The 13347-nt window shown below is 53.1% G+C and overlaps 1 protein-coding gene across 1 annotated transcript in view; it reads right to left on the bottom strand.

Annotated features, from left to right (window-relative positions):
- Positions 1-13347, bottom strand: part of EBF3 (EBF transcription factor 3) — a 145612-nt gene that overhangs the window by 26961 nt on the left and 105304 nt on the right. Inside the window, exons 6-8 of the mRNA XM_042780416.1 lie at positions 13158-13302; positions 6043-6173; positions 5405-5531 (exon numbers count right to left, since the gene is read on the bottom strand). Coding sequence (XP_042636350.1) covers positions 5405-5531; positions 6043-6173; positions 13158-13302 — 403 coding nt within the window. The remainder of the gene's footprint in view (positions 1-5404; positions 5532-6042; positions 6174-13157; positions 13303-13347) is intronic.

The following is a 13347-nucleotide window of genomic DNA, read 5'->3' as shown; positions in this document are numbered from 1 at the left end:
GAGCATGGGCCTCGGAGACAGCTTGTTGGCGCTGGCTGTGGTCGAAGGGCGCTATCGACCCCCACAGTGTGTTACAGTGCTGTTGACAGCATCACATTTGAGTGCTCACCAAAGATCTTTAAAATACTCCGGTGACAGGAGAGCTCTGCACAGACCAGAATGAGTAGGCTTCGCGGGGTAAGCCCGCAAAGAGACGGGCAGGCCCAGGGAGGAAACGGCCCACCTCTGGGTTCCAGGATGATGCCCAAAGTTGGGGCCACCACCCTGTGACCTGTCGCCAGTTTTGAGACACTACTTGACTTTCAAAAAGGCAACATAAAAATTCTATCAGAAAGAACACAAACTGTTAGCAATTACTGGTTGAATAATGATTTCATAAGCCTGAAATTGAATGCATGTCTTTGTGCGGAAAATAATCATTTTTATGTCCCCATCTCATAAACGCACCACAGGCCTGGGAATGGTTCCATGCCTTCAGCGGTCGAGTGCTCCAGTATCCGCACCGGACATGTTTACTGTTGACCGGCAACATCTTGCTTAGTGACTGGGTTTGGTCTGTTGAAGACGACATGTTGACTCGCAGTAATTTGGGATAATTTCTTTAATTGAGCAAAAGACTTCTCTAAAATGAGGGTGGGTCGGCCAAACACTAGGGGAAAGAGGTCAACATGAAACCTCCCCGGAGCCAGTGTAGTGTTTCTTGGAACTGGGCGTGAATGGAGGGGAGCCGCTGCCAAGCAGCCTCCATGCCCTGGTGTGATAAGAGACTGTTATGAGAATGGGCATAAAACAGGGACCATGCCTTGGTGGAGTAACATGGCACACTTGCAAACACATCTCGAAAAGTGATCTCGGTGATGACATCATTTCAATTAGAGGCATACAAATTCCAATTTGTCCTAATCAAATCACACTGCAACGCTTATATTCTCATTAAAAAATAATTCCTTGTATTGCTCTTATCAATGTGGTGTTTCGACTGGCGGAATTATCAGTGGGCGACTGCTCAGTTTGCCGCCACCCAGACTCTCAGGTAGGCTACTCGGGAAGGCTGTAATCAGTATTAAACAAGCCAATGAAACACTATTAGACAAATATTAAAGCAAGCTTTGCACTCCGTTATTAATTTGCACGATTCACTTTTAAATGCAGCAAATATCTCATTAATTTAATTTTAGGTGCCCACCAGTTTATACTGCTTTTTACAGTCTAGAAGGCAATTCACTATTAACTGGCAATTACATACACACTGATTGTTAATTCTGCCCCTAAGTGCTAGCTGCTTGAAATTGTTCTCTCTCTCTCTAATTTTTGACCTCCTTACAACAGGGGTGAGGCACGCTGGGAATACAAAGGACTAGTATGGAAGCCCGGACACGTCATTTGTGACTCGTTCTTTTAATTCACCGTGCTAATCAACTGAGCTGCCACCGCTTCCCAAGGTAATTGTATCTTTATACGAGCTGGAAGCCGCAGCGCAAGGCCGGGATGCAGGCGGCCGGCCCCCGGCCCCTGCCCACTCCAGGCTGACGAATGGAGGCTGGGCCTGAAAAGCCTGGTGGTTTTCAGAGCACTGTAAACAGATCATCCTGACCTTCGGCAAAGTCGCCCCAGCCCCCGGCTGGTGGGGGGAGTGGGCAGGCTGCGGCGGACGGGGAAGCCCCCTCCTCTGCAGGGCAGGTTCATTATCCCCAGGCCTGGCTGCCCCCCGGGCCTGGCTGCCCCTGGGCTGGCCTCACACGGGGAAGGTTAACTGTGAGGGTGTCCCAGCAGCCTCCGGGACACTGATGGGAAGCAGACACCCAGGGGATGGCGGCCTCCCTCCCTGCGGGGCTGTGTCTGTGCTGGGACTCGCGGTGGGGGTGGGGGAGCTAGGCCCTGAGCGGGGAGCCCAGTCCACAGTGATTATCTCATTGTCCCCATCAACTCCAGGGCCATGCAAATCAGACCGGAGTTTCCAGGTCAGACAGGTTATGACCCACCCTTTCCTCTGCCCCCTGCGAGGGGAGACCAGCTCCCTTACAGCGCGTTTGAAATGTATATTCCTGGTAATGAGCGGGGTGCAGGGGGGTGCAGGGGGGCCGCCCACAGGCCACTGAATAGCAGCATTGACAAGACCAGGCTATGGCCACTTCCTGACAGGGGCAGTCCCCAGGGCCTGGGCAGCCAGGGCCCGAGCTGGGGGTTAAGCAGCCCAGTCCTCCTCTAGGACGCCATGGTCATGGGCTTGGACAAGCTACTTCCCCCAAGCAAGGAAGCTGGCAGAGGCCTGGGGCTGGGGCTGGAGGCTGATGACTATGTGACCCCAACAGAGAGCCCCGCCTGGGCAGGCTGTAGGGTCCCCCACCACCACCACCACAAGTGACACCTGGTTCCTCCCACCAACACACCTGAGCCCTGGAGCCCATTTCTGAACAGGCCTCTCGACAGTTAGGCAGCAGAGGAAGTCAGGCAGAGGGCAGGGCCCTCTTCTCTCAAAAGAAACTGTGCCATACACAACAGCCCTGCCGAACCCCCGCCCCAGAGAGCCCACGCGTGCAAAGGTCCGAATTTAGCAGAAGATCCACGGGCATCCACCCGACGGAAAGCAGAGCCCAAGCCGACAGTGGGTGACTTCAGCATTTTCGTGTCAACAGTCACCTGGGACAGAAGCTGCTGCTCACACCAGGAGCCACATGGCGTGGACATGAGCCACACAGGCCGCTGCCAGCCACGTGTCAACACATGCCCGTGACCGCACGTGCCTGCTCTTTCCGTGAGAAGCTGGGGATGCGGACTGTCTGCAGTCGCCCTGGGGTGGACTCGACTCCCAGCGACCCCGGCATGTCAGAGAACGACTGCAGCCCACAGGGTTTCCAGTGGCTGTGTTTCTGCATAGGTCACTAGGCCTTTCTTCGGGGTGGACTTGAACCTCCACCCTTCTGCTTAGCAGCCGAGCACGCTCACTGTCCACACCACCAGGGAGTCCCCGTGTGCAGCCCTCGCCCGTCTGCCCGTGGGGGCTGGGATGCTGAATGGGTTTCAGCGGAGCTTCCACACTAAGGCAGACGGGACCAAGGCCTGGCAGCTGGCTTCTGACAACCAGCCACAGTCTGAGCCCAGACCCCATAGGTGGCTGCCACGTGTTGGACCCTTGGTACAGGTTCTCTCACGTCCTCCCAGAACCCCCTCAAGACAGGGCAAGGGAAGAAGCTGAGGCCAGGGTCAGGAGGCACCAGGCCCAGATCACACATCCACCCAAGCAGGCCTGAGAGGGCCCTGACCCCAGGCCAGGGTCCCCCCAGCCACCATGCTGCCTCCGCTGCTGGAGAACATGGGCCTGAAGCCTGAACCACATCCGCCCCACGGCACCCAGCACACCAACAGGGAAGGTCCTTCCGGGCCTGGCAAGGCTGCCGTCTCTCCAGGGAAATGGAACCTGTGACAAAGACGCTGGGAGAGCCCATGCTGGGTCCAAGGGTGCCTGCAGGCCTCTAACATCTCCCCGCTGTCTGGGACCCACGGCGATGGTACCCTCACACAGAGCAAAAGCCCTTGTCTGTCGACACACATTAACCCAAAACACCAATTAGCCAATGAGAACTTTACAGACACTGACAGAGTGGGCTAAATAAACCTGAAACGCATTGTCCTCGAGTTGATTCTGACTCTCAACAGCCTACAGGACAGAGGAGAAGGGCCCCGTAGGGTTTCCAAGGCTGTAAATCTTTACAGAAGCAGACTGACTCATCTTTCTCCCTCAGAGTGGCTGGTAGGTTCAAATCATCAACCTTTTGGTTAGCAGTTGAGTGCTTTACCACAGTGCCACCAGGGCTCCTACTAACCTCTTATGTGTGTGAACGTTTTCATAACCCTGTTGAGATGTGTCTTCATTTTCTTATGTACTAGGCCCTCAGAAAATGGAAGGTCAGGCCTCTCAACCTCTGCTCTTAACAAGGCCATGAGCACCCTGACCCAAAGTGGGGTGGGCTGGGGGTTCCCATCAGCTCTCTGCTTTGCCTGTTTCCCACCTGATCATCCGGCAGGTCTGGCTCCTGGGAGCATGTGCTGATCCCATGGAGAACACAGGCCGCTGGGGTAGCCTGGACCCTGCAGATGGGGCGGGGTTTTAGGCCCAAAAGGCAATGGCTCCCCACTGATGTCCTACTCCCTCCACCCATAAAGAAGCCAAGGTGCTTCTGGGGGCCGAGCTCAGAGCAGCCTGGATGTCTCGGAGCAGTGGCCTGGCTTCCCATGAGGACCCGTCTAGGCATACACTGGGGTAACGCCAGGCCTGCTGGGAAGTGAGTGGCATTTCACATTCAGCACTCATCCATCCCTGCTAGAACAGGGTGTGATGAGCAATCTGCTGCTTCCCGGACTCCCACAGTGGAAGGGACCCCAAAGAGCCACGTGTCACCCCTCACTGAGCAGAAGGAAGGACCCCACCCAAGGAGAGACCAGATATGCTGGGCTGTCCTCTCAGCTGGTGCAGAGCAGGGGCGGAGCCGCTGGCTGCAGCCCGGGTCCAGCGCACACCTGGTGGCCACCCCAGGACCGCAGGCCACAGTTGTCACACCAGCATCAAACCATACACACAAGAACTCCCTTTCGACCTTTCAACCTCAGGGCACTTTCATCGTTAACGTTTATCTCTCAAACATGGCAGTATTCAGAGATGGCTAAGACTGGACGTCCAGATACAAACACAACCACAGCCTTGGTTTATTTACTGAGTTCCTCAGTAGCTGCCCCAGACAAGGAGTGGTAATTCAGGCCTCCTGTGGGCACAGCATGGCATGGAGCACCTCTCAGGTAGCACATGGCTACTTCCCAGGCATCCCTTCCTGGTGCCGTGAGTCTGGAAACAGTACCGACCGAGGCCCGAGACAGCGGTAAGAGGACAGAGCCCCCAGAGCCTGGGTGTTCTGTGAGACGCAGGGCTGTGTGATAGTTTACACCCTGGGCTTGGTGCAAGAGACTTGGCTTTCAACGGGCCTCTGTTGACTCAAGTGTGCCCTTGGGCACCTGACTGGCTTTGCTGGATCTCAGTTTCTGCAAGTGGACCACTGTCACCTTGTGGGGTTACCACAAGGGTGAGAGATGGCACACGCAGGCTCCCTGCCCTGCACACACACACACACCCCCGCACGCCCTGTGAGCCAGCTGAGGTCAGCAGACAGCAAAGGATGTGCCCGTGATGGCACACTGGTGGGGGGGCTGCATCTGTCCATGTGTCACGTGGTCTTGGGCCAGGACCCAGAGACTGTGTGTGCAGCCAGACCCAAGCACAGGCCACAGGCACTGATCCCTCCTCCCCAGGGAAGCCCGCACCCCCCAGCAGGGCCCGAGGGGCCGAGGAGCGCATCTTGGGGAGGAGGGCCCAGATGACCACCCCGTCACCGAGTGGGAAGCGCAGACTCACCGGTGTAGACGAACCGTCCAGGGGCTCCTTTGCAGAACTGTTTGGATTTGTAGGAAAGGGTGACCTCGACAACTCCAGGGATGTGCCGCGGGGGGGTCTGCACGCGGATGGCATGCGGCGTGATCAGCTACAAAAACCACACAGTGGACGGGCACTCAGTGGCACTGGCTGTGCGAGGCGTACACTTGCCAGTTGGATATAATTAGCAAAATGAGCACAAATTGGACCATCGTCTCGGAATTCCACCTCCGAGCTGTCACCCGGAGACTCAGGATCCACAGTGCTCTTTAAGAAAAGTATCTGCAAATGATCCTGGGTTTTCGTTTGCAGGAAAAGCCACAGGGTATCACTCATATGAAAATTGCCACCATATGTCTCCATAAACCTGCTTCTAGTCATCCCAGCACTAATTGCTGGAGTGGACAGAAGGACCTCCTACGGCACATTTTAAACCCAAGGACGGGGGTGGCGTCTGGCACCCACCCACTGCAGGAGCCCCTGCCACCCACCGCCCACCTGGCAAAAGGGGATTCTGCAATAGGTAGGCGGGGGGGCCTCATGCCGGCACACTGCCAATGCCGTGTCCAAGCCGTTCAGGACCCAAGAGACACCTGTACGCTCCAGCACCGTGGGCTTACCTCGCTCCACACCAACATCGTTCCGAACACGACTTGCAGGCCGTCAAAGAAGTTGTCTCCAATTATGATGACAGTGGCTCCCCCTGTTGTCCAGCCTTCACTGGGGCTGATGGCTTTGATGCACGGAGTGGCTGCTCACACAAGACAGAGAGGACAGGCCTCAGTGCCCACCCACCGACCCAGGCCACCATGCCCACCACAGGTGCGCCGGGTGCAGCGCCATGACACATTTAACCCAAACTATTAAATCTTTGATCGAGCAAAGGCCAGCTGTGGAATACGACTGAACAAGAAAAAACAACAGCTCATCTAGCAAACGCCGTGTCAGGGCAGATATGACGACCACAAATGATGAGGTGTCACGTGTGTGTGGCACGTCGATTTATCTGCTTTGCTGCACGATCTAAGCAGAGTCAATCAAAAGGCTGTTGGGGGGATGCTGGAGCAAACGTCTCACACTCCCATTCCTCATAGCAGCTAATTGGTCGGGCTTTTTCAGCCACGAACTTCGCCTTTTGGCTCCAAACTTCATTTGCTCTGTCACTCCACAATTACGACTCTTCGTTTTTCATCAGGAAGGGAAAAAGCCAAGTGCCCAATATTAATACTTTCATCAGAGGTACACATTTTGCATCTAATACTGTTCGTTGACAGTGATTCCTGCACTGCCGGCCTGAACCCCTTTGTCTCCCATGTTTGCGTGAGTTATTACAACGGCGTGGCTGCAGCGGGTGGGGGACAGAGAGACAGACAGCAGAGGGGGGCAGGGCGGGACCAGGGCCCGGAGACCGACGCCCAGGGAGGCCAACGCAGCCCAGCAGGTGCTGTGAGCTGCAGCGGAGGCCGGCCGGCCAGGGCTGAGGCCTCATGGAGGCCGCCTTTGTTCTTGGCTTTGATCGGCTCTTCTTCTACATGATGCTGGCAGACCTTTCCTGCAGCCTTTGATGGTCTTTTGTAGGCGGACTCCCATGCAAAGAACAACTCCAAGACGTCTGCTTGCTTGTTTCTGCTCTCTGCTCTGCCAGGGGTGTGTCTGCCCTGCCGGTTGCTGTCCACAGGCCCCTCAGGGCCATGCTGTCGTCAGGGTGAACCACAAAGAAGGCAGGCTACCGGGTAGGCCTGGGTCATGGATGGCTACATGGCCCCTCACATTGCTAACGTTGCTTGACTGCAACTTTACTCCAAAGTGTAGGAGGCCCCTGGACCCATACCAAGCCCTGGGATAGCCCAGGGTCCGGGGAAGATATACTGGGTGGCAGTCACCCCTTTTTCCTCCTGGCTTCATGGGAGGGGGGGGGATGAGTCACAGAGCAAGGGCCTTGGCCTAGCGACCCATGCCCGGGTGGCATTCATTCTCTCGAGTTTGGCGTGAGCATTTGTCCAGAAAATAGTCACTAAGCTTGGTAAGGAGAAGCAGCTCAACCAAGCGTCCATGCTCCCCGCACGGCTGTCTACTGGCTCTGCTCCGTACAGGACCACTCCAAAGGGCACCAGGAACCTGCAGGGGGCTGAGCCTCTTCCTGGCCACCCATGCAGCTGGGCATCAGACAGATCTTTCCGGACTCTGGGTCTGACCTGGTGGCAAGTCTTCAAATGAGGAGTTCTCCAGAAGCCCAGGTGCCGTGGCTTCCCTGACGGGCCAGGGGCAGCGCTGCCGACACTGCCGAGTTCATCGCCGTTAGCTATTGTTGTTTAGCGCAGTGCAGACACGCCACCGGCCTTTGTTTGCTTTCATGTTGGGCGCGTGGGGGTTATATTTGCTCGTTGCACGTGCGTCTCCCTCCGCAGCAGAGGCACACACACTGGGAACCTGCCCTTAACTAGCGCTGTTGACTCCATGCTAATAAGTTCAGACAAATTTTCATTTCTGAGGCTTCCGTGTGACATTTGCTTTTCTTAATTGCATGGAGAACATTTGAGAAGGATCAGCTCTCTAAAGACTGACAAGCCACCTCCAAGGGGGTGACCTTCATCAGCACAGCCAATTATGGCAAATAATTCACCAAAAAAAAAAAAAAAAAAATTACAGTAAACAAATTTACTTTGGAGGTGAGAAAAGGAAAAAAAAAAAAAAAAAACTAGGATCCACTGCACGCACAAGAGACTGTTCTCTGGCAGCTGTGGCCCGGCAGAGACCACGCACGTCGCCTCAGAATCTGTAGCGTTTTTCAGAGGAAAGATGGCACGGGGCACCTGGCCTCTACTCGACCAACAGCCATCTTCCCCTGCCTGGATCTGCATACATTTCAATGCACAGATAGAGAGGGAACGTGTGTTCAGTGGGCACCCTAGCAAAATGAATTATACACACAGCATCACAGCACAGATATACGTGCGCCGTACGCTCCAGCAGACGAGGGAGCCGGGAAGATGGCAGAGGGCTCGCAGCAGCACAGGGACAGGGGCCTCCTGCTGCCTCCCAGCTCCTCTCGCCGGCCCCACGGCAGGACGCAGCCCTAAAGACAGAGCGTGAGCTGCAGGGGGCCCAGCGCCACATGCTCGAAGGACGAGGTGTGGCGTGTTTCCCCAGCACACACTGGGATGCCCTGTGTTCAGCTCGAAGGGATGTCCCCATCTCTCGCCCTCCTGTGGGCAGAGGCCCCCACTAATGCCAGCTTCCTGGTCCATGTCCTCAATGCCTTGCTCAGTTACCCAGATGGACTGGGGTGGGTCTCAGGCCAGGGGCCCCAGCCACAGGGAGTGAGAATTTCCAAAGGCGGGGGGGATGCAAGGGGAAGCCTGTGTGTTGACCCTAGCGCACGGCTGTCATTCTTTGGGGGTTCCTCTCCCATGCCCAGGCTCCCATTAGCAGACAGCTTCCCGTTAATCAGCACGCTCTCGGGAGTCAAACCCCTGCGCTTGTCACCTTGCCTGCATTCGGAATATTGAGGCACTCAAACAGGCCTAATCTTGCCTCATGAAGACTTCTTTGTTCTGCCTGCTAAAATGTCTTGTAATTGTGCTTGGGATGTCCAGATGGCTGGCTGATACTCCAGCTGATAGGATTATACCTTTTACCTCTCCTAAGGCCATCTGTTCCTTTAACTCGCTGAAGCCCCGCAGCCTGGATGCACTTGTCCTTATTGCATAAGCCTAACCGCATTACGGTACTTGGCATGCAAATCGCTCCTGTGCTGCAGGCCGGGCGGCGGGCAGGGTTTAAACGGGGTTGGAGTTGTTGGCCAGGGGGAGAGTGACAAGGAAAAAATTAAAACAGGAGTTCTACGGGGCTGTGCTGGAAGCTAGACGCCTTGTTTTCCCCTCTCTGTGTTCAATACTGTAAATAATTTGCCTTGCTTTTTGTGAGCTCAAAGGACTTGGTGGCAGGCGTCCACAGCAGCAGCAGGGGGAATTAGTTTACTTGGAAACCGTGAGTGAGTGTGTACACACGGCTCTGCATAGCTGATGATTGGATAATGAGACGTTAGCCGGGAGGGGCCCCGCACACACACGGATCTGCGGTCTGTGGGGGTGTGCTCCTGGGAGAGAGAGGGGCTGACTCAAAGCATACACCCACCCCCACAGCCCACTCCATCGGGGCAGGGGAGGTACCTGCACCAGGAGCTCTGTGGCTAGGCCTCAGAAGGAACCTCCTAAGTGGCCACTCTTCAGAAGGACCAGAGCCTGCAGAGCTAACCACACCCTTGAAGAGGGAACACTGCCTTGTTTGTTTCTTCTGGTCGGGCATTTGAGAATGGCATTAATTACAAAAAGCTACCACTGGTGAGGGACTTCCTTTCCTGAAGGGCTGCATATGCCAGTTCTCAAGCCACCTCTTTGCATAGGAATTGCTTGTTTGAAAGATGAGTCACTTTCTGGGGTGGAACAAGACGTTTCCATCTTCTTTAAGAGAAACGGTATTTAAATAATTGGTTTAAATGTTGATACGATATTGAAACAAACAAGAAAAGCATCCTGAGCAAGATTGCTTCTGCACAAAGCTTTGGATGAGTTGGGCTTTACCTCCAAGGTGCCCACGCGCGGCCTTTATCTTTCTAAATCGGCATGTTCTGCTTACAGTCAAATCTTTTTCATGCTACTTATAAAAATAAATACTTGTACTTTACTCTCATCATGATAGCTCATTAGGGGAGGCCGGCTGTGGACCCAGACTCCAGCCCAGCACCACAGGGCTGAAGAGGCCTCCTTGAGCCTATTGAGTTGCAAGCACTTGCTCCCTGGGGATACGGAGAACTGAGGCCGGGGATCCAACCTTCTTAATTGTGAGCCTCATTAGTGATGGTTGCTAAGCAAAACACACACCTACCTTCAGTGCACGGGAAGGACATAAACAATACGTCATGGAGTCTAATGGCCCTGGCGCACAGGGCGACCCTTCATCATTATATTTTTGTTCCCTTATACCTCAGTCATTAATGCAGAAAAACAAATTAGTTTATTTTGTGGCCGCAGCAGATTCCTAAGTTGTCTTCCCGCTCTTCGGCCTGAATCGAGGCTCACTCAGGTAATGTGCACAGGCTTTGCTCACTTTCCCATTGGCCTCAAGTGTGGCTCTGTCTGAAAACTGTTTCACTCTATGGCCTATTTGCTCTAAAGGAGTTAATCACACTGTTTTGTTCACAGTTCATTTTTCAAAAAAAAAAAAAAAAAAAGTCACGTTGATTTCTCAATGACGCATAGCGTTCAGAAGCTCATGGTTCTTGTAAAATGTGTGATGGGCAGAGACAAGGGGTCTGATTTTGAAGGGGTACCTGGCACAGAGTGTGGGGTGAGGGGCTGGGTAAACACCCCCCAGCATCTGAGTTTTTCTGAATTCTGACTTGATGTCCAAAGATGCTTTGCCCTATCATACACTCTTACCAAAATTCTTCTTTTCACAAGCAAAACAAAAGTCAACCACTGGGAAGCATTTGGTTAAGCAAATATTTTTTTACATATTGTTTTATTTTTTAGTCCCACTATCAGCCATCCCCCTTCACATACTCACACAACAGACACATATTTACACACATACACATACGTACATACATATACGCACATACATACACATATATTAAGGAAACAAACAACTGCCAAAGAGTTGACTGTGCCTCATGTCAATCCCATGTGTGTCAGAGTTGACCTGTGTTCTGCAGAATTCACACACATGTATATGTATATATGCACATAGACACACATATATCGTGTGTATCAGAGCTGATCTGTGCTCCACAGAATTCACACACACGTATATGTACATATACGCACATATATACGCATATATCATGTGTGTCAGAGCTCAACTGTGCTCCACAGAATTCACACACACGGATACATACAATACACACATATCATGTGTGTCAGAGCCGACCTGTGCTCCACAGAATTGACACACATGTATATGCACATACACGTACACACACGTGTGTGTCAGAGTCGACCTGTGCTCCCCAGAATTCATGCACATACACACACATATATCATGTGTGTCAGAGCCTGTGCTCCCCAGAATTTTCAATTGCTGACTTGTAGGGAGTAGACTGCCAGGCCCTTCCTCAAGGTACCTGTGGGTGCACGTGAACCTCAAACCTTTCAGCCAGTGACCGAATGCTTAACCATTGTACCACCCAAGGCTCCCTACACACAGACACACACAGAGACATGCACTCCCATGTATACATGTGCACACACATGTATGCACACTTGCATGTGCACGCATATGCATGCAGGCACATGCATGGAAACATGCATTCATGTGTGTGCACATACACACATATGTACCCATGCACAGAGACATACACATTCACATCTGCGCGCGCGCACACACACACACACACCCCTACACACAGATACGCGTTCACATACACATACAGAACATGCATGGAGACACGCAGGAGCTCTGGTAGCATAGTGCCTAAGGCACTTGACTGCTAACCAGAAGGCTGGCAGTTCAAACCCACCAGCCACTCCTCGGAAGGAAAGTTGGGCAATCTACTTCTATGGTGCTACTGCCTCGGCAACCCAAGGAGGGGTCGCTGTGAGTCAGGGCCGACTCAATGGCACATAACAAAAACAACAATAGAGACACACATACTCACATGTGTGCACACACACCCACATATGCATACAAATACACATGTGTACATGCACAGATGCACACATACACTGATTCACATACAATACAGACAGTCACATGTATGTATGTGTATACACATACACAAACATACACTAATTCCCATACAATACACATAGATTCACACACACACATGTATACATCCATATACACATACACTGATTCACATGCAATACACATAGCCTCACACATTCACACACATGTACACATGCACATAAACATATTTTTTAAAAACCCTGTTGCCACTGAGTCAGTCCCAACTCCTAGAAGCCTCCCGTGTGTCAGAGGAGCACTGTGCACCCCAAGGCCTCAGGGGCTGCTTCTGTGGAAGGAGGTCACCAGGCCTGCCTTCTCAGGAGCCTCTGGGTGGACTCAACCCTCAGCCTTTCAGTGAGTAGCCACCTGCTTAACTGGTTGTGCCACCAAAACACACATATACACAAATAGTACACATACATACACATGCATGCACGCACACGAGCACACATGTGCACACATACCGACATATGTGTGTGTGTGTGTGCACGTGTGTGGTTACAGGTATGCACATGCACGCACACATGTTCAGGCACATGTGTGTACACATACACATGCCCACACACACACACACACTTGCACACACTTCATCCTGATATAGGCAACGCCCTCCCTGTCCCTTCTCAACTGCCTGGACCAGGTGCCTCGTCCACTAAAACGTGCACAAAGGAAACTGGGAATAAACTTTCCGATGGGGACGTACAACAAGCCAGAAATAAAACCAACTGGATTAAAATGGCAAGAAGAGCTGTGAAACAACGTGCAGTTCACAAACAAACCAGCAAGAAAAGTGGAGGCCATGGCGGGGAGGTGAGTTGAGAGGCGAGTTAGCCCGCAAAGGGCCGGGGGGAGGGAAAAGCCTGCTCACTACCGGGCCCAGAGGTCCGAGCCAGGGGCGGCAGGGCCCTGCAGAGAGTCACGCAACATGAACCAACAGAAAGCATGGCACAAAGAAAAGGAAGCATGGCAAATCATATCAAAAAGCAAACATGTAACATGTGCCTACCATTCTCCAGATAAGAGGAGGCCGTACCTTCTGACGGGTCCAGGCGGCGGGCCCGCCGCCCGTGTTTGGAGTTGTTGTGTACAAACATGTTGTCGGACACAGCCAGCACGTGGCCGTCCACGTTGACCGTTGTGGACACAACCACCTGTGAAGATGAAGCGGATTTGAAACGCACTTGGCCAAGGTTAGC

Source organism: Orycteropus afer, unplaced genomic scaffold (genome assembly GCF_000298275.1).
Source record: "Orycteropus afer afer isolate SDZICR_OR568_19922 unplaced genomic scaffold, OryAfe1.0 scaffold00038, whole genome shotgun sequence".
Lineage (NCBI taxonomy): Eukaryota > Metazoa > Chordata > Mammalia > Tubulidentata > Orycteropodidae > Orycteropus > Orycteropus afer.
Note: the sequence above shows the minus strand (reverse complement) of the source record. Positions and strands in the feature narration are given on the sequence as shown.